Source organism: Pyrus communis, chromosome 13, assembly GCF_041283825.1.
Source record: "Pyrus communis isolate YQ-2024b chromosome 13, ASM4128382v1, whole genome shotgun sequence".
Taxonomy (NCBI): domain Eukaryota; kingdom Viridiplantae; phylum Streptophyta; class Magnoliopsida; order Rosales; family Rosaceae; genus Pyrus; species Pyrus communis.
Window position 1 is genome coordinate 20,172,242 of NC_142577.1, and position 20,873 is coordinate 20,193,114.

At 37.2% G+C, this 20,873-nt stretch overlaps 4 protein-coding genes across 6 annotated transcripts; all 4 read left to right on the plus strand.

Moving 5' to 3' along the window:
- Positions 1–3,608: 3,608 nt before the first annotated feature.
- LOC137736989 (uncharacterized protein At4g15545) lies at positions 3,609–6,354 on the plus strand. 3 transcript variants are annotated; one of them, XM_068476324.2, is made up of 9 exons: positions 3,609–3,972; positions 4,057–4,125; positions 4,215–4,271; positions 4,354–4,441; positions 4,700–4,813; positions 4,940–5,161; positions 5,314–5,356; positions 5,832–5,910; positions 6,029–6,354. In XM_068476324.2, exons 1-9 carry the CDS (start codon positions 3,694–3,696, stop codon positions 6,119–6,121), a joined length of 1,044 nt encoding a protein of 347 aa, XP_068332425.2. In that variant the 5' UTR covers positions 3,609–3,693; the 3' UTR covers positions 6,122–6,354. The 3 variants fall into 3 exon arrangements, with proteins under 3 accessions (XP_068332425.2, XP_068332427.2, XP_068332428.2); XM_068476326.2 differs by having other exon boundaries at positions 4,709–4,813; XM_068476327.2 differs by having other exon boundaries at positions 4,712–4,813.
- Positions 6,355–8,318: 1,964 nt separating this feature from the next.
- Positions 8,319–11,832, plus strand: LOC137738261 (receptor-like cytosolic serine/threonine-protein kinase RBK2). The gene is made up of 9 exons (XM_068477890.2): positions 8,319–8,570; positions 9,308–9,423; positions 9,515–9,949; positions 10,073–10,324; positions 10,423–10,577; positions 10,665–10,744; positions 10,843–10,978; positions 11,065–11,214; positions 11,336–11,832. Exons 1-9 carry the CDS (start codon positions 8,503–8,505, stop codon positions 11,522–11,524), a joined length of 1,581 nt encoding a protein of 526 aa, XP_068333991.2. The 5' UTR covers positions 8,319–8,502; the 3' UTR covers positions 11,525–11,832.
- Positions 11,833–12,591: 759 nt separating this feature from the next.
- Positions 12,592–15,478, plus strand: LOC137737260 (putative prolyl 4-hydroxylase 4). Its single transcript, XM_068476692.2, has 7 exons — positions 12,592–12,948; positions 13,037–13,094; positions 13,184–13,288; positions 13,496–13,553; positions 14,111–14,286; positions 14,708–14,777; positions 14,879–15,478. Exons 1-7 carry the CDS (start codon positions 12,809–12,811, stop codon positions 15,172–15,174), a joined length of 903 nt encoding a protein of 300 aa, XP_068332793.2. The 5' UTR covers positions 12,592–12,808; the 3' UTR covers positions 15,175–15,478.
- A 2,561-nt stretch (positions 15,479–18,039) lies between these two features.
- Positions 18,040–19,952, plus strand: LOC137737285 (histidine-containing phosphotransfer protein 1). Its single transcript, XM_068476726.2, has 6 exons — positions 18,040–18,369; positions 18,504–18,634; positions 18,807–18,875; positions 19,319–19,390; positions 19,501–19,573; positions 19,679–19,952. The coding sequence occupies exons 1-6, from the start codon at positions 18,310–18,312 to the stop codon at positions 19,736–19,738; spliced, it is 465 nt and encodes a 154-aa protein (XP_068332827.2). The 5' UTR covers positions 18,040–18,309; the 3' UTR covers positions 19,739–19,952.
- Positions 19,953–20,873: the final 921 nt, after the last annotated feature.

Below are 20,873 nucleotides of genomic sequence, written 5' to 3' on the forward strand. Positions count from 1 at the left end.
TGATATATCAGTAAAGCTAAAGCTTTGTTTATATTTTATTTTTTTGTTTATTTATCTCAGGTAAAGTTAAAGTTTTACCTGAAGAATCTGGTAAGATTTAAAATAATGTTCATTTTTTAATGATTGTAGAGATGTTTGGGTCACCCCTGAGGAATGAAACTGCTGTCTACCGCTTGGTCTGGTGGCTTTCCTCCATGAGAGTTGAACAGTTGACCTAACTTGTTGAGCAAATTATGTCACCGTGGGGTGGTTTTTATCTTTCTGTGGTCACTATGTGACCAACCGGACACACCAACACTGATGTTTTGGATAGTGATACCACGATATCGAGACATACAATCATGTTATTGATCCAAAATGTTGATAGTGTACTCGTGCTATGAGAGTGCTTCTCCACCTAACTTTCGTAAAATATTTCATCACAACCATGATTCATTTTTGGTTGTGTATTAATAAGAGTTGGAAAATTTTATTTAAACCCATATAACATATTTATACACCCAACGTAAATTTTAAATGTGAATTATCTTTTCTACCTTATTGAATAATTACCATCAAATACAAAATGAAATTAACAATAAAATTAAATTTTATTAATAAACCCACTCAATAATCAAACTATCATATCCCGTCCCGGAGTGGATCACTCCCCGAGCCCGCTCCACGATATTGTCCGCTTTAGGCTTACCATTCCCTCACGGTTTTGTTTTTGGGAACTCACTAGCAACTTCCCAGTGGGTCACCCATCATAGGATTGCTCTAGCCCCCTTCTCGCTTAACTTCGGAGTTCCTACGGAACCCGAAGCCAGTGAGCTCCTAAAAAGCCTCGTGCTAAGTAGGAATGGGAATATACATATAAGGATCACTCCCCTGGACGATGTGAGATGTCACACAAACTCTACAATCACATCAAACCTTACGATCATACAATATTTATCATACATTCATTTTAGCTAAACCTTTAAAACGGTATCATAGAGAAAAATATGCTCTTCTTGACCAAGGGATGATGATTTTGAAGTTTTGAATCCTCCAACTAATGTATGAATCAATTTATGCAAGTTTCTTTTCATTTGATTTCAAATTTTTTAGAATTTAGAAACAAAATTAACGCATTTTCTATTACACTTGCCCAGAAACTAAATCTAAGTTTAAGTCCGTAACAATAAATCTTCAATTTATAGCCTACACTAGAGATGTAATTTTCTTGGCTTTTGGCGGACAACCACAACATATATTAGTATTATCCAAAGCCTTCTACTTGTTCCTATGAAAGCAGTTAATCTTCCGGGCAAGTAAGATGCGAAAATTGACTAAAACATTGACACACAACAAACTGTTTTTATGATTTCCAAACTACACGTTGTCTATTTTATATAACTTATCCATTGAATATAATTTATACCTAGCTCTAATTAATTAAGCTTGAACTTGACAAATGCAGGAGCAAAGATCAAACATTAGCACCGAGATGACACAATTATTTAAACTCAACTTAATTGTATATCAGAGTGACAAGTACTGCACCATTTTCAGTACCCACTAGGTCCTTGCCTTTGTATATTAGAGTGTCAAATATACATCAAAGATTAAGTATGAGACAAATAGGTAAGAGATATTACTCTCTTTACATCTTGAACGTGTTCTAGAATATTGATTTTGAGTTTTTATTTTCTAAATGGATGTAAAGATAAATTTAGATATTGAAGTGGATGTAAGAGCATGTTGCAGTCAAAAGTGGCTGGCCATGTCCGTCTGGGGAACTGCTTTCTCTTTCTACTTAAGCAAGAAGTCCAATTTCTTCAGTATTCGTTTGGTATATATCAAAGATGGAAGGTTTCCTCATCAAAATGGTTTCTTGTAAAGCCCTCAAGGCCAGAAGAAAACCGACATGTCGACATGTGGACTTTATGTGGTTATAAAAATTGCAATTTCCAACCACACCACAATAATCAAGTGAATTTGGTTGGCCCGTATTGCAATTTCCAACCACACAAAAAGACATAGCAGCAGCTTGAGGATGCCAAGTTATTCCCCATCTTAGCTACCAGAAATTTTTAAGAGAGTTTTAACGAAAGTCTGCAGTACTGTTCAATTTAAAGAAAAATTTTATTTTTACACTAAAAAGTTGATCATGGTACTATTCATTTTACCCTTTATTTTGTCTTTATCATTAAAACTCAAATTTTCAAGTCATTTTCATAATTTTTAATTGTAACGGAAACATAAGTAGTATACCACATGTTTTAATAAGAGTTGTGAGAAATTTTATTTTTTAAGTTATTAACTTTTTATCACATATATCCCACCATTTGTATAATGACACGTGGTGTACCATCCTGTATACCGATCACACTGAAAAATCTCTCCTTAGCTACGTACCCTCGAGACCTTGCCTTATTGAGACAAGGATATATATGCTACTGTATTTTCTTGTCACGAAGCTAGTGATTTATTGCATTGTAGGTCGATGCATTTGAGTCATTTAAACATTTTCAAACAAGCTCTTAATTGTCAGATTTGATTTCCACATATGTTCAAAGATTTTATTTTCAACCTCAAGAATTCATTTTTAATATCTTATCATTAAATGTTTAGTATCAAAGAAACATCCCATTTTTGCGACACCTTGTTTTTGAGAGGAGAGGGGATCCTAGTGCAGATCCTTTTTACGAGGATTCCAAAGATTTTCAAATCATATTCATTCATCATATATCGTGCGATCAGTTTTCGTCAGGTACTGTTTATATTCAATTTTAAATATAAAAAATTTACAATAATTTTTTACCGCACAATGTACGATGAACTAATGTGATTTGAGGATCCGGCGAGGATCCTCACTCTTTTAAGAGAAGCAAACTATTGCTTATAACATGATGCTCTAACTGATTTTAGTTGTCACTTAGTACTATGGTCTGGTGATATTCTTCTTCATTTATAAGTGAGAGGTCTTAGGTTTAATTCTCACTAAAAAAAAAAAATTTGAATCACATTATTGCTAGCTTATTACGAGGCTTGGCCCACTTCCTCATCCCCTTAGTGTATAAAATAGTGATATTTCTTTTCACTTATAAGTGAGAGGTCTTAATATAAATTCTCGTCAAATGTGAATTTAAACCACATTATTACTAGCCCACTCATTATCTTTAATATAAAAAATATCGTTTGTTAAAAAAAAAAAAAAAAAAAAAAAAAAAAAAAGATGGTGCTTATTTGTGGGATATAACTATTCCTAGTGTAGCTAAAAATGCAAATGTCGTTGGTTGTACTGACAATGGTATTAGTTATCTAATTCGTCGTTATAAAAGTTGAAATTGAGACCTCCACTTATAATTATAATTAGAGTCGAATATCATCGGATCATTGTGCAAGTTTGTGTTAGTAATAAAAAACTCATCAAAGTGTTTAAAATGTGTTTTTACCAAGAAAAAACATAAGTAAAATGTAGTAACAACGAAATGTTGACCTTTTATGTTAATTAAAATTTTTAAAATATATTTATAAGTGAAAAAGAACGTAAATGTAATTACAGACAGTCTCAGACTTTAACTGTGTCACTTGTTCTCAAAATCCTATCCATTCACAAGCCACATGTATCCCTCCAATCAAAATCTCCAATATCTAAATTAAAAAACAAAAAAGTTGAAAAAAAATCGAAAACAAAGAAAAAGGAAAAAGGGCGAAAAAGGAGAGATGCTCGCGAAGGAATCGGGGAGTTCGAACTTCGATCTTCCCGAGGAAGTGTTGGAAGTACTGCCGCCGGATCCTTTCGAGCAGCTCGATGTGGCCCGCAAAATCACGTCCCTTGCGCTCTCGACACGTGTCTCGGCCCTGGAATCAGAGTCGTCGGCTCTGCGCGAGAAGATGGCCGAGAAGGACCGGCTCATTGCCGACCTCCAATCACAGGTGGAGTCACTGGACGCCTCTCTCTCCGAAACCGCCGACAAGCTCGCCCTCGCCGACCAGGAGAAGGTCCGACCCGGCCCAAGAATTTCAACTCTGTTCAGTTTTCAGTGAATCCGTTGACTAAATTTGACTTGGGTTCCGAAATTGCAGGAGGGATTGGCGAAGGAGAAGGCCGTACTCGCCAACACTGTGAGGAAGCTGAACAGAGATGTCTCGAAGGTATAACTACAATTTGAAATTTCACGTTGCGGAGGTAAACACGGCGCCGTTTTTCTGTTAGACTAAGCTTGGTTTGCTAACGTGCGCAGCTGGAGGTGTTCAGAAAGACCCTTATGCGATCACTTGCAGAGGATGAAGAAAATCCTGTAAGCAATTTTATTTAATAACATTTCTGGTTTTTAATTATTTTAATTAATTTGATATGTTGGATTGGATTTTGTGACGCAGAGTGGAGCTTCAGAGGTTGTTGCTAAGCCTACTAATACCGTACAAGCCGAAGAGCACTTGTCTTCAAAACCACATGATGGAGATGGAGGTTTGCTGTCCCGGAATCTTAATTTTCAGTTTTTCATCGTAGTTTTGTTCTAATCGTATGTTCGATTCATTGTCGTAAAACAGTCACATGTTTATGTTGTCAGGCGATAAATTGCGGATAAATATTAACCATTAGACTGTGAATGCATATGTGTCCCCTTTGTTACCGTTTGCATGTTTTGTTTTTGGCCAACTCCATATGCTTTATATGTTTTGGTTCTCTGCTTTGGCAATGTACAACGAAACGATAATTTGACAGTAATTTCAGAAGGTGATGTCACATTTTCCACATTACCACCGTCGAGGTCATCTTCAGTCCAAAGCACGTTTTCTGAAAGAGGAAGTACGTTTACTGAGGATCGCGACACAGATGGTACTGTTTGAATTAGGATCTTGGTCTCAAAAAAATGGCTCCAGTTATGCTTTAAGTGAACAACTTTTTTTAACATGTCAAATTTAATCTTGTTGTATTTCTTGCGCTTTCTTTTTGCAATGGCAGCCTCAAGACCTCGCATAGCACACAGCCTCTTGCTAGCATCCCAAACTAGCACACCCCGGTTCACTCCCCCAGGTTCTCCTCCTATCTATTCTGCATCCACATCACCAACAAGAACATCGAAACCTGGGTCTCCAAAGCGACATTCCATGTCCTTCGCCACCTCAAGAGGCATGTTTGACAACAGATCATCTGTGCCCTCAAGCCATCACAGCTCTGAATCCGGTTAGCTCGAGAAACCTTCTGTAGAAATTGTTTAATCACAATTCCAAATAATTTTTGTTTTTAGGTAGGATGTGGTGTATCTCTGCAACAATGTTAAATAGTTTGGTCACTGTTCGTGTATAGTTATTTGATTCTCGCTTATTCTGTTTCAGGAAGAACTAGGGTGGATGGGAAAGAATTTTTCCGCCAAGTCAGGTAAAGTCACTAATTAAGTTTTGAATTTGAATCTTGTGCGAAAGAACAAGTTGCAGAAATTTACGCCTGAAAAATATTGAAACAGATGAAAAAATGCTCCTCCAAAGTAATAACACAGAACAATCCCAAACCGCTAAGGTTGTTTTACGAACTTTAAATCAATTGAACCAGGTTTACAATTCATTCACCGCCATGATTCACATCTTACTACCGCTATTTCTAGTAGTTCTAACTTCCAAGTAACTGGCTGTGAGACTCTGAATGCTTATGAACCGCGCAAGGAATAAGCCTGATGCATTGCCATCCCCATTTTATCTGTAACTAAATGAGATGGTCATAAAGCATGGAACTGGTTCTCGAGTCTTGAATGCCACCTTTTAAGCAGTCACTTGTTTGATGAGCGGTTCGGTGCATTCTAGAAAATATTGAGGAAGTTCATTGTCACCGTGTGGTTTTGTATCTTTTTCTCCTGCAGGAGTCGTTTGTCTTACGAGCAGTTTGGTGCATTCCTGGCAAATGTTAAGGAACTAAACGGCCACAAGCAAACCAAAGAGGTATGCGCTTCCTTCCTTGAGTTCCTTCCATCCTCGCTCTCTCGCTCGGCGTTTGTTCCTTTTTATTTGATTTTTGTCCATTAACACTTGATTGAGCGACTATTCTGCAAAATTTCAGGAGACATTACAGAAGGCAGATGAGATATTTGGTCCAGATAACAAGGACCTATATGCTATTTTTGAAGGATTAATCAGTCGCAATATCCATTAAACGGACGGTTCGATGCTTGTAAAGGCCGGTTTTACCACTTGAATCTGTTTTTTTTAATTTTTTATTTGGCTGTAAATTAAAGACGAATTAAACCAGTTTTACTATTCTTTGAACTCCCGCTACTTAACTGTATGAGTAGTAACTTCGACATTGTTGGAAAACAGCTTGTTCTTGTTCCGAGTCCATCCTTGAAAATAAAGATAAAAATAAAAAAGATAATTCTTACTTTGTTACCCTCAAGTATCGTCAAAATTCGTACTTTATTATTCTTAAATTTTTTTTTTCTCAGTTTCATACCTAAACCTTGATTTTTTCGACACTTTAATACTTAGGTTTTCTGTTAAGTTTTTCATTAAGTAATGACGGACATAATTTTGACTCATCCTATTTGCCAAATGTGGTGGGTCAAAGTTAAGTCACATCACTACTTAACGGAGAAGTTGATGGAATGACTAGCAGATATATTAAAGTGTAAAAACAAAAACAAAAAAAAAAAAAACTACTGGTAGTGTAAATTTCACATGACTTGAGAATAGTAAGGTGAGAATTACTTACATAAAAAAAAATTTATATGTGAATATACAGTTTTTCTTCCATGGTACGTGTTAACGCTGAGCCCATTTAGGCCCACCCAAGGACATAGGCCTAAGGAAATTTCAGGAAGCCCAAGGCCTAAGGAATCTTGAAAGGACCGGCCTGTGTGCTCACTCCGATCGAGACGAGAGAAAGGTTTCCTAACCAAGAATAGAAGTACTCGAGTGCTACTTGGACTGCTCGACGACATGCAAGCAACAATAAATGCCTAGGATGAGACATAAAGGTGATCGGGGCTGTGTTTGGCAAGGCAAGGCAAAGTAACCGAGCCCTAAGCAGGATGCTCGAGCTATATGGGCCTTAAAAGTCATGCCATCCGACTACTAAAACATCACTTCGTCGACAATGGCCAGGTCAAGTGGGTGAAAAGTTATCAATAGGCTGGTACAAATCGTTGACACATAAAATGTTGTTTTGAGAGGTCTCTACGGGGAAAGGCTTATATAAAGGGGTAGAGACTTTCATTGTGTGGGTCGGATAAATAAGAGAGAATAGAGTGGATGCATTAGCTGAGTTCTATATAGTTTAGAAATCAATATATTGAGAGCAACACAGTGCATTGAGGGGTGAACCACTTATAACTTTGAATCCATTTAATCTTAGATTCTTAGCCCACCTAAAATCATTTATTTAAGTTTTTTAACCTTATAATTTTTAGTGTCTACAGTACGTATCACTGAGTGGTTTGAAAAATTAACAAATTTTTACAACAGTTAAATAATTCAAAAAATGGTACCACAAAGTGAGACATAGCAATGTCGGACTCGTGGAAAAGACTTTCTTCAGTACCAAACTTTAACAACTTGATATTACTTGAATCAGAGTCCATCCTTAAAGTGTTGTTTCCCTGAAGATTGGCTTTTCACAAATTCACAACGACAAGGAATGCTTTTGAAATTGCACTTAAGGTAATTAACGTAGTACATGGTTTTTTCATACAAATGACAAACGTGACGAGTTGATATAATTATATAGACTATTTTGACAAAATAATGGTATTAGGAGGTGTATTCTTGTATTTCGCTTGGGATAAAGCATTATTAGGTGATTTATTTTGTCATTATGAATTATGAGGGATAAGAGTGTAAAAGAATACATTGACACCCTATGCTGAGATCAAATGAAGCACGTTCTAAGCCGGTTATTAGGACAAACCCGACCCCAATAGGTGAATAATAAACTTACTAAACTATTAGCAGTACTCTAAAAATCTCATTTGCACTTCAAACTTTCTACGTTTAAAAAAAAAAATACAATTGTGAGAAGTGTGGTACAGCCCCACACACAGCACAGTCTGCTAGATACTCCCCCTCATTTCAGACCGTTGATTGTTAATTTTTGCCATGTGTCAAAAATCCAGAAATCGTGTAAACTGTAGGAGTTGGGGAACCTCCATAGCCATACGTGCTTGCTTGCAAAGCCTTTCACAGACATGCTAAAATTACACGTTGCTATTTCTACTTATTTTAGACAGATCAGATAGACTGGATTATGAAGCTAGCGTTGTGCCAATAACAAATAAAAGCCGATTTTTATGCATGAATATTCGCTGAATTGTCCAGAAATGCAGGAATATTTAAAGGGAAAAAACAGGAAAAATCATGGCAGCCACTATTTTCCATTTCTCTCTCTCTCTCTCTCTCTCTCTTGGTTTTCTCTCTCTAGGTTTCTGCGTGTGTGGTGTGTCGTTCCTTTGTCTTCTGAAACCTTCAGCAGCTCTCTTTGGTTTGTGGCGGCCTCTGAAAATTCATGGAAGATGCCCCAGAATCTGAACCAGAAACTTCTTCATGGTAATCACCTCCGTGCCTGCTTTTCAGATCATAGCTTCGGGTTTGGCGGCTTTTGTCTCTAAGCAGTAAGCAGTCAATCTTTCAAACTTTAATCATGCAATGGTAAAATTTTCATTTCCTTTTAGTAATATGAACGTATGACCTAGGGGCTTCATTTACTTGTCACATTGCATTCATTAGGATAAAATACGAGTCATTTCTCATTGCAGACAAATCAGAATGCAACTTGTGTGTAGAAACTTTTCTTGAAGTTGTTTTTATAATACAAGCGACAATTTTCTTTAAACTAACTTAAATTGCATTGGGCAGCACATCCACTCTAGCCAATGTGACTACGCCTACGTCTGCTTCTTTTCTTATTTTAAATGAGATATGTTTTATATGTGTCCAACTATAGTTTGTTTCTTACATGCGAGGAGCCAAGCATTATCGTTTTGCTGGTACATTTTTCATTTACACTATGGTTTTGTTGGTTTACAATGTCGCTTTGGAATTTTGTGTGTTTTCGGATTTTATTTGTTTTGCTTGAATATTCCTGTTTCTCAAGAGATGATGTTTCAACGGTTCTTCTCTAATCCATACACAAATGATTTGTTTGATTCTATATACGTACCTTGAGATATTTGTTTATGCATGTGTCATATTTTGTGGCCCTTTTCTTCCCGTTTCCCTCCCCACATGGATGGTTGGAACTAGTACTACATCATCTTGGTTTGGCTGAATTTGCTCTTTAGGCTCTCTAACGCTGTTGGATTTTGTCATATTTTCTGTTCTTTGCTGACACGAAGCTTCGTATGGGCAGCAATGGTTCCCGCGAAACGGCCAAAGACAATCAAGAAGCGCAGGCTACAACACCTTCTGCTCACGGAGGATCAAGAAGAGCACGAGCTGGATTCTCCGACTCTTTTTCAAGTCAAGGTAACAACTTTGTTTTCCTATTCTTCCAATAATTTTTATTGCATATATATAGCAATGTGGTACTAATTCTGTTGGGATTTTTGTCATATAGACTTGAGATCATTAAATTTGGATGAGGATGTCTCAGTACATGAGCTCTCTTCGAGAGGAGTTTCCGAGGATGAGTACTGCCCGAGAAGCTTGGGATCCGGAGCATCTTCTCCTATGACCAGCACTTCAGACTCGGATGGACGAGGCAGCCGCACTGCTACTTCGGACTCCGATCCAAGAGCCAACTATCAATGGCGCGGTTTCTTTCGTATTTTGAAAAAAGGACCCCAATATTCCTTCCCAACCTTCCCTCCTAAAGGTGCTCAGAAACCAAAACTCACCAGAAGGAAAAGCAAAAGAGTAAGAGAGGACTTCATTCCACAGATCAACTCTCCTACTCTGAGGTCTTTCGATGCTGACTTCTGCCGCTTCAAATCTTCCTGGAAGAATTACTCACTCTTGGAGCTGGAAGCCGCAACCAACAACTTCAGCCACGGTGTGTACTCGCATTTCTTCATAGAATTACATTGCATTCGTCATATTTCACGATAATTCCGTTCTTTCAGAAAGGTTGTCACTGTCTTATATGCTGATAACATTCTGCTGTTTGTCCTTGAAGAGAATTTGATTGGAGAGGGAGGCTATGCTGAAGTTTACAAGGGAACATTGGAAGATGGGCAGATTGTCGCGATCAAACGCCTGACTCGGGGTTCTCAAGAAGAAATGACTGCAGACTTCTTATCTGAGCTTGGTGTCATAGTTCATGTTGACCATCCCAATATTGCAAAGTTGATTGGATATGGGGTTGAAGGAGGGATGCATCTTGTTCTTCATTTGTCTCCCCATGGGAGCCTATCGTCTATACTTTACGGTTTGTTTATCATTGCGAATCTTATAAACACGAGAATTTATTTCGAACTTACAAGTAAGTGACTCAATGATTTTGCTTCTTCGTCACGTGTTTTCTAGGACCGAGAGAGAGTTTGGATTGGGACATCAGATATAAAGTCGCTTTTGGTACGGCTAAGGGCCTTCTATATCTTCATGAGGGGTGCCAGAGGAGAATTATCCACAAAGATATTAAGGCTTCTAATATTTTGCTGGCAGAGGATTTTGAGCCTCAGGTACACTCTCATTGATCAATTGCTATGATGGATTATTGAAAAGCTGCATTGCGTTAATAATTCTCTGTTACCCCGATTTGAATCCAGATATCTGATTTTGGGCTTGCAAAATGGCTACCAGATTCATGGACTCACCATGTTGTATCAAAATTCGAAGGCACATTTGGGTTTGTTAATCCAAAATCTTTAGATTTTTGCTTTTGTACTAAAGTAGTTTTGTTTTCTCTCGATCATTTGACATCTTTTCAACCCCAAATCATGACAGATATCTTCCTCCCGAGTTTTTCATGCACGGCATAGTAGATGAAAAAACCGATGTCTATGCTTATGGGGTGCTACTATTAGAGCTCATCACCGGCAGGCAAGCGTTGGATAGCTCACATAAAAGCCTTGTCATGTGGGTATGTTCTCTTATGTATACCCGGTTGTTTCTTGTTTAATTTTTGTAGGCAGTAAGTACTATATATTTTGAAACATTACTTTTCAGGCCAAACCCTTGCTCTCTATGAATAACATCAAAGAGATAGTTGATCCATGCCTCGGCGATGCCTATGACTTGAAAGAAATGAAACGTCTTGCGCTAACTGCTTCATTCTGCATACATCAGTCTTCAATGAATCGACCACAAATGAGCCAGGCACGTCTTTTATTTCTAACCATGACTGCTCACAAGTTTATCATTTTACAGTGCCTACAAGTGATTACTTCATTAACAAGTTTATGTCGCGTATTTTGATTTGGTTTTAAATCCGCTGCAGATTGTCCAAATTTTAGAAGGCGATGAAACCAGTTTGGAGTACGCTACAAAATATCACAAGTCTAAACTTCAAAGGACTTATTCGGAGGAGCTCTTGGATGCAGATGAGTACAACTCGACCAAGTATCTAAGTGACAGGGATAAACAATTGGAGTTTATCTTAGGCACTTCTAGTTCTAATGAGGCCTAAACTTTCGAGACAGTTTCGGAAGCAGAAAACGATCAGCCTACGAGAGAAGGAACAACAGACGACATTGTTGGAGATGTTAATGTACGTGCCTTGTTAATTACTTGTAATCTGTTACCATGAATGTAATCGAAATTCGAAACGACTGTGGAATGAAAGAAAAGCAAGAGGGAGAGGTGATTACTTTGTGAGCATGTATGTACAGCTGCTGGAAGAAGTGAGTAGGTGATTTCTCATGAAGGGTTAAACTTACAAATTTGATTTGATTCAAGTTCTTTTCTTCTGAATAGTGCCAATAGTGTTTGGGAAAATGATTCAAATTTCTTTCTTTCTTCTCAACTTGATTACACATGTAACATTTTACTAAAACAAAATTCAATTATGTTAAGAGGTACCAAATTTCGTTAACAAATGATGTTGCAATGTGGTTGAGCTTCATAGTTGGTCGGATTTTACGTCAATCAGACACTGCTAGGTTATTTGGTAAGTAAATATTTAACTATATAATATAAGATTTTTGGCTAAACTGATATAAAATCAAATATCAACAACATATTAATAATTTATCGATGACATAATATAAAATTAGATCATTTCATCAACTAGAGACAGAAATTAAATCATTTCAACCAAAAAGTCCTATAATATATATGGCAAGTAAATAAATAAAAATTATGGCAGGTAAGATCTACTCATTACATTAATTATTAACTTCACCTATTAATAGACTTGCCACCTAAATGAGATTAGAAAATATGGTCCATCTACTTACTCATAAAATTATTTATTTAAGTAACCTAATCACTACTTAGCTACGATTCTTGATAAAATTATAAAATTAAATAATTAAATAATCTAATCATTACTTAGCAACAATTGTTGATCAATGACTATAAGCTTCGTTTGGTACGTCAGATAACACACCGAATAGAACTAATTATTTGTCCGACGGTTAACTGTTGGTACACATTTACATCTAGTATTTACTTCTTTTTTCAAGATTAAAAGGGATATTAAGTTCGATTTTTGAATTTTTTGAAATAAAATTTCAACTTTTATCTCGAAAACAAAAAACGTAAAGTGGAAGACGTATAACAGTGAAGTAAATATCAAGATGAAAAAGACATGGCGCCACGGTTAGTTAACAGCAGCAGCAGCAACCGCAGTGCACTGAGATTTGAGATTAGAATTAGGATTATTCCAAAACAACAAACAAATTCAGTTGACAATTTGACATTGACACATTCTCTCTCCATCTGAGAGATTTTGAGAAAATCTGACCGAGCTATGATGACTAGGGTTTGCCTTCAGCTTCTCCTCCTCTTCTTCTTCCTGCTCTCAATCTGTTCCACCTCCTCCTCCTCCTCTGCTTCCCGCACCTTCACCGTCAATCCGTCCAAAGTCAAACAGATCTCATGGAACCCTAGGTCTCTCTCTTCCCCTTCTCTCTCTAAAATTAATTTTTTTTTTTATGCGATTGGAAGTGGATTGATGTGATTGAATGATCAATTGCAGAGCTTTCGTGTACGAAGGCCTGCTGACGGACGCCGAGTGCGATCACTTGATCTCCATCGTGAGTTTTCCATTTTGCGCATTTTAATTCTGATTTTTTTCTTTCTTTCACGCTTTTGTCGTTGTGTTTGATTTTGTTGTTGCGAATAGGCGAAATCGGAGCTCAAGAGATCCGCCGTCGCCGATAACTTGTCCGGTCAGAGCAAGCTCAGCAAGGTGCGGACCAGCTCCGGCATGTTCATTCCCAAGGCCAAGGTCTGCCTTTTTGCTATCCATTACTCATCATTTCTAATTATTTGCCACTTGCCACTCAATTTTATGTTTTTAGCCCAAAATGCATTGATTGCATTACAAATGTGGATGTTCGATTGTTCGCAGATAATAATTGGTCACAAATCCGGTTGCAAGTCGCCGCAATTAATGTATGTATGATGTTTTTGACAATTTAAATTCGTTGTGTAGGATCCTATTGTTGCTGGTATTGAGGACAAGCTTGCAACATGGACATTTCTTCCAAAAGGTAAACCCTCTGCAGAAGAATACTGTTTGTATTGTTCTTTTCTTATCACCTTCAACAGGTAGTTAACCTTGAATGATACAATTAATATCCACTGTCATACCTTGGCGATTCAAAAATCAGGGATCAAAATTGTTGTCCTTTTATTGACGTCCTCATGCATAGCATTGACGGGGCCATATATCTAGATTCTAGCAGGACGACCTGTTTCTCTTCCCTCTTTGCTTATAATTGGATGTTTTGATGTTCTGATGAAGAAGATTGATGTGAAAACTGAGTGTAAATCAGGGAAAATCAAAATATGACAAGCATAACTTTCGGTATAGATAGAAATATTGTTATTGCTAATGAATTCGGTGAACATGGGAAATGCTAACTCGAATGTTTGGAGAGCCATGTTGGTAAGATTTCAGAGGTTGTCTATTCTTCTGGTATAAAAAACTGAGCATTGAAAATATAGGATTGATAAAGAAAAATTGATGTGATGAAATTATTAAAAAAATAAAAAGGGTTCATTTTTGGGGCAAGCTTACATGTGATTTGTGTTTCTCGCCTCTCAGAAAATGGAGAAGACATACAAGTATTGAGGTATGAGCCTGGGCAGAAATATGAACCACACTACGATTACTTTGTCGACAAGGTCAATATTGCCAGGGGTGGACACCGCATAGCAACTGTACTGATGTATCTTACTGATGTGGCCAAAGGTGGTGAAACTGTGTTCCCTGAAGCAGAGGTTAGCTGAACTATTCACCTCCTGTGTTCTATAATTTCTATTGAGCTAACTCGAGCACCATTGAACAGATTAGTGTTACCAGAATTTCTATTTGGTAGTTCTCTACCAACATAGAGTATAATCTTTATTTTGATGATTTCCCTGGCCGCCCTTGGATTGGTAATATTAGCATGACTGACATGCTTGTTAATCTGCATTGGCTTGTTCTATGTCACATTTGAATCAGCAAAACCCTTGCCATTGCTTATAGTTATTTCAACAACTGTCTATTATAGAAATCATGAAAACCTAGAAGGATACCAAGCCGCAGAAAGTAAGATAAAAAAAGTCAGCAGTTGTGTTATTTGGTTGGGTAGTAGATATAAAGAGGTTTTTAGTTAATGTTGTTGATAGTTATTTTTGTAAACCACTCTGGCTGCAGATACCTTTACGCCGTAAGGCTGCAGAAATAGATCACAGTCTCTCTGAGTGTGCAAAGAAAGGAATTGCAGGTAAGCTCTCTATAAATTATAAATCAATACAGCTTTTATCAAAATATAGAAATTGTTGTAGAAAAGTTGGTGTTTTCTCACTTGACCTTGGAAATATTCAGTGAAACCACGACGTGGAGATGCCCTTCTTTTCTTCAGTCTCACCCCACATGCTGTTCCAGACCCGAACAGTCTCCATGCCGGTTGCCCAGTGATTGAAGGTGAGAAATGGTCAGCAACAAAGTGGATTCATGTTGACTCATTTGACAAGAACTTGGATGTCGGTGGGGACTGTGGAGATCTGAATGAGAGTTGTGAGAGATGGGCTGCCCTTGGGGAATGCACCAAGAACCAAGAGTATATGGTTGGAACTCCTGAGCTTCCTGGCTACTGTAGGAGGAGTTGTAAGGTATGTTAGAATTCACTTCATGATTTCCACTTGGAGCATCCTTTGGAGGCTTTCTGTTCCTGTTGTGTTCATTCATTACTTTTTTGGTCGATTGTAATTTTATTTTCATTACAAGTACTTTACAGACGTATATAGCTGAATTGACCCATTGCTTGGGTGGCAACTCTGTTCGTCTTTGCTAATTATATTGGTTAAAACTGTACCCTTGCTTTTTGAAACGAAATTCGGCAATAGAAACCCACCAAAAGAAATGTGGCCATGTATATTCTTGAGACCTGAAATAATGACATGAGTAATTACACACTGTTTATAATCTAGCTGGTTGCTTGGAGTATTGTGCTATGTTTATGTTTATAATTTTTCACGGTTCGACTATCCTTTTCTCCGTTAGGAATCATTAGTTGTAACATCTTCCATGTCACTCTCCACATGCTTGAAGTTTGAGAACTGAGACATATGCACATGTGCACGGCTATTTATGTGCGTTATTGCGCGTTTCATGAGAAAAAGAGATGCAAGTTCTCAATTACTATACTGCTGATGGTGTGATGAAAGATTTAGGAATTTTCTTTGATAGTACATAAATATTAGATTTCAGGGGAAGAGTGTATAGGATACACGTATACACCAGATCATAGTAGAATTTTCACTGGGACCAAGCAGCCCAGATTTTAGTGGTGTCACGCATTGATTTTCTTGTAATTTTGTTAGCCACATAAATTAACGTATGTACTTTCCTATATGTGTTTGATTGGGGATTGAAATCGTCGCATGTCATGATGTCTGCAAATTGGTAGGACCTCACTTGGATTCCCATCAAGGTCAGAAGGGGAGGCCCCTCCCCCGAGTAAGAGTAGTGGTCCTTCATCCTTTGCATGTCTGTCCAACCATTAGGTCATTTTGGCAGCTTCCGATGCATGCTGTGATTTGGTAATTCATATCAAAAGCATGGCACACACATGCATCAGATGTTTGTGATCCAGCATCCCCCTCCCCAGTTCTCAAATATTCGAGAATTGAGGTTGTAAACAAACGGAATTTTTTTAGCATGTGCCGGTGTATACCATACACCAGCATCTGTAGCCGTTGGGTTCTAATTATTGGATTCTTAGTTGCACATTCAACGTTCCATTTATCTGGTGCCTCCATATTTGATTTATTGGTAAACTGATTTTGGGCGCCGGTAATAAGATTTGAATAGGATGGAAAGAAAGAAAGGTGCTTAATTGCTCGTTGTGGAATGATGGTGATGCTAATGATTCCTTATCTTAGTGCTTGGGATGGTCAAGTTTCCAGAAGCTAACGCACGTTGGACAATGCATCAGCGGCTAAAAGCCATCCACTCGCACGTGAACAACTAACCTTTTGGGTTTTGCAATTTCCAAGCATATGAATGGAGCACAAATAGCTACATCCTTTGAAGCATTAAACAACTAGTAGGATATGTTCCTTTTATCTATAGGATATATAAGAATATGTTTCCACCCATATAGTACAATTTTCATTACCAATTATTGAAAAAAAGAACAAGAAGACACCTTACTTTGTCTTTTTGAGGGAAAAAAGTGACCCTTCTTGTTACAAAACACAATTGATTTGGGTGCGTGAAATTTCAAGATTTTCCTATATTTGGGTATTGTTTATTGACCAAGAAATAAACAAATCATTTTTCTTTTATATACAAGCACATCGTGTGCATCAAGTACAACTTTAGTACAAACATGAGTGATTTAAATTACTTAAGGTGTAAGTCTTGAGAAATAAACAAACATTCATCAAATATGAAATGAAGTTTTTTTTTTTTTTCCTATTTTGGTTTATTGGAGAGCTTAGGACATGAAGTTTGGATGGTACATTTAACAACATCAAGTCTTGAAGATGAGGTGATGTTGCCAAAACCTAGTTCACCATTTTGGCAAATGATAATTCTGCCACGTGAGATATTGGGATGGGATGTCATTTGGTTAGTTGGGGATTATTCTAATAATTATCTTTACTCTAAGTGGGCAAACAAACAAGGGAAAATCCCTAACAATTCGGCTCTTGTTTACTTCCAACCAGCACAACCGCTAACTTTTTATTTGTAATAGTATGTAATACTACCACTTAGTACTATGATTTAGTAGTACTCCTCTTCCATTTGTAAGTGAGAGGTCTTAGGTTCGATTCTCGCCAAAGGTGAATTTGAACCATATTATTGCACCGTCATTGTGAGGTTAAGCTCACCCCCTCCATTGAGTGTTATGTAGAATATTTTTTGTTAAAAAAAAACAAAAAGTATGTAATACCAGCAGAACCGCAATTTTTTTTATTAAAAATAGTATGTAATATTGAGTGGTACAAAATAAATGATTGAAATTGAAAACAAAAGATTTAATGAGATGTGCAAATCAAATCTTAATGAATAATTTTTTTTTTGTAAAATTGGAATAAAATTGTACCTGTTGGTAGAGCCGAACTTGATGAAGTCGATTGACCGCAAAAATTATACTCAAAGTTGAGCAACACAAACCTAACTCGAATGAACTCAAGCCCTAATAAACCTAAATGATCCGAAACTCAATTGACCTTCCAACTCATCCGACTTTGCACCCTACACCTTATAATCACTTGAATTCATTTTTCAATTAAAATATTATAACCAATTTTATTTTTGTTTACTAGGGCTGAGGTTCTTAAGGCCCAAAAGATCATATGGGTTAATGCTTATTTAAAATTTTTGATTCAGTTCACATTTTTTAAACATATACCACATCGTTTTCAACTAAAAGCAACTTAGATATGAAATAAATCAACCGCCATTGTGAAGTCTCGATCCACACAAGTCCTTCTCCATTTCTAAGGTCATTTTTTTGAAAGCCCTAGGGTTTATTTACCTAATAAAACCCAAATACCTTAAAACAATGTGGCAAAAACCAACGTGCGACTTGAGGGTCAAATACCCCAAAAGCAAGCAGCCTTTGGATTTTGTTTTTTCACATTGAATTCACCAAATCCTTTTTCTGGCTTGCCCAAAATTTTATAACTTTATAGTGTCTGATTTGTGCAATAATTCCTCAAGATCTGCAATTCAAGGCACAAGCTTTTCTCTGCTGGCTCTCTTTCTCTTACTCTGTCTGTGTGGAGAGGAACAAAAGCAAAGACATGGAGGTGGGGCAGATGCAGAGACAGTGGGTTGACTACACAAAATCCTTGTTCCTGGAGGTAAAAGCAACAGAAAAAATGTGAAATTTAAGCATAAATCACAGATGGGGTTGTTTTTATTTTGTTGTTTTTGCTTGTTTTGTTCCTGATGTTTTTGTTTTTTGGGATTTTTTTTATTGGTTGGGTGAGAGAAGGGGTTTCTGGATGGTCAGTTTCTGCAGCTCCAACAGCTGCAGGATGAGAGCAACCCAGATTTTGTTGTTGAAGTGGTGTCTCTTTTCTTTGAAGATTCTGAGAAGCTTCTCAATGATCTCACCAGAGCTCTGTAAGAATCCAGGATCTTTCTTTTCACTATCTTTTTGTCTCTGAGATTGGATTGAATTGGATTGAATTGGATTGGATTCGACTGGACCGGACTGGATTGATTTGTGTGGTGCTCATATTTTGCTATGGATACTTTTAAGGAGTGCATGATTTCCCTTTTTTTGTTTGCACAGAGAACAACCAACTGTAGACTTCAAAAGGGTTGATGCCCATGTTCACCAGTTCAAGGGTAGTAGCTCCAGGTACACTTGCTTCTTTTTTTGCCTACTACGAAAAAAAACATGAAATAAAGTAGCAAAAGTTGGTTTTTTTTTTTAGTTTCTCAGTTGATTTTATAGTTTGAACTCCTGGTTTTACGATTTAGAACTCCTAGTTTTGTAGCTACTTGGACAATGTGCATTTTCTTCAACCTGAGATAAATCCAATTTATACACCCTTGAATAGATTAAACTCCGGGACGAGAATTTCGCACTTCCCTCTTCTCCCTCTGGACTCCTTCCTTTCGATTGAATAATTGAAAGATAATCAAGGGACAGAAGAAAGGACAGAAGGAGAAAACGGGGGTGCGATCATTATTCATTACCCTAAACTTAATCTAGTTTAGATATAGGGACATAGGTTTGAGAGCTAATTGCTCTTCATGTTTAGCTGAATGTTGTTTGATGAGAGTTTTTGTGGTTGACAGTATTGGTGCTCAGAGAGTTAAAAATGCCTGCATTGCTTTCCGCAATTTCTGCGAGGAAAAGAACACTGAAGGGTGATTTTACTTTACTCTATAATGTTATTTTTTCATTTAATTCTTTCTTAATCAGCTCCCGAAGCTGTGAGGTCTTGAACCATGAAAACTGAAAGACTTCTTGTTAGCAGGTGTGTTAGATGTGTTCAACAAGTAAAGCATGAGTACTACCTCGTGAAGAGCAAGCTTGAAACTCTCTTCGCGGTGAGTAGAATTGTATACACTTGATGTTGCTTATTAATATAACTTATAATTGTTCCATATACGTAATTTTTTTTTTCCAAAATTAAATATTGTTGATGATTGCAGATGGAGCAACAAATTATGGCAGCTGGTGGGTCGATTCCTATGTTGGAATTGAATTTCTAGGCCTACAATTGTGAAAAGAAAACAAGGAAGGTTGGGGTGGTTGGAGAGATCTCGTCGCACAAGTATTGTATAGCACCTCTCTTAATTGATTGAAAATTCTCTTCACTAATGAATTTGTGCTTGTATGAATATTATGAGGAGTAGTTTTTCCATCTGGTGCCACTTCTTGATGAACCTTTAACCTTTTTATTTATGATAAGGTGTTTCCCATCCAGTTTTATCTGGCGACATGCTTCTTGATTAATTACTTTAACCTGTTCATATATATATGGGTCGTTGTGATTGAACTGCGGCTGTGCAAATCGATCCCAAGTTTTGTACCGGACTAGGGTTTTGATTGTGAGAAATCTCCAGCCTGCAGTTTCTGCTTTGTAGAACCTTTGCAATGACTCAAGTTTGTTTTGGTTGGTCTCGTATTAGGGAAATGATTTTTACTCTCTTTTTATTCTCTTGCACTCCCCTTCTTATTTCTGGCCACACGATTGAATAAATCGAGGTGAATGGAGGACAGAAACAAGCTGGGAAGTGCTGGAGGAGAAGGGGCGCACGGAAATCATTTCCTTTGTACTATTATTAGTAGGATTTCATGGCTACCGTTCGTATCACTCCTTAGTTGTCATCCATGCTAGCAGAGATTAAACAAATGATCATGCAGTCTTGTTTAGTAAATCCATATTATAAAATAGATGTGAAAGATTTGATTCTTTGAAGCTGTAATTGTCAATCTTGATCTGCTTTGCTGGCCATTTGTTTGCTTCTAAAACGTGCTTCTCTCTTCAAATTCTTTCTTTAGGGAAAGGAGAATCTATGAGAAAGGGTCAATGATCACCACTGCTGGACAATAACATTTTGTTCCTTTTAACAAAATTATCCTTGTTTGTTTTCTCAGAATAAAGAAGAAAAAGGAAGATTATATCCATATTAAGTTTTTTTGGTTATGCATTATAACTTACGTGAAACTGGGATATAACGCTTCTCTTCCTTTCTCACATTGATATACACCATTTTCTTCTTTTCTCACATGTCGCGTGATATGTGAGAAAGGAAGGGAAGCGAGGGACCCCATTGCAGAGAATTATCACTCCTTGTAGCTGGCGGTTAAATTGAGCTTTGACGCAAAAAGGGATAGAACTTC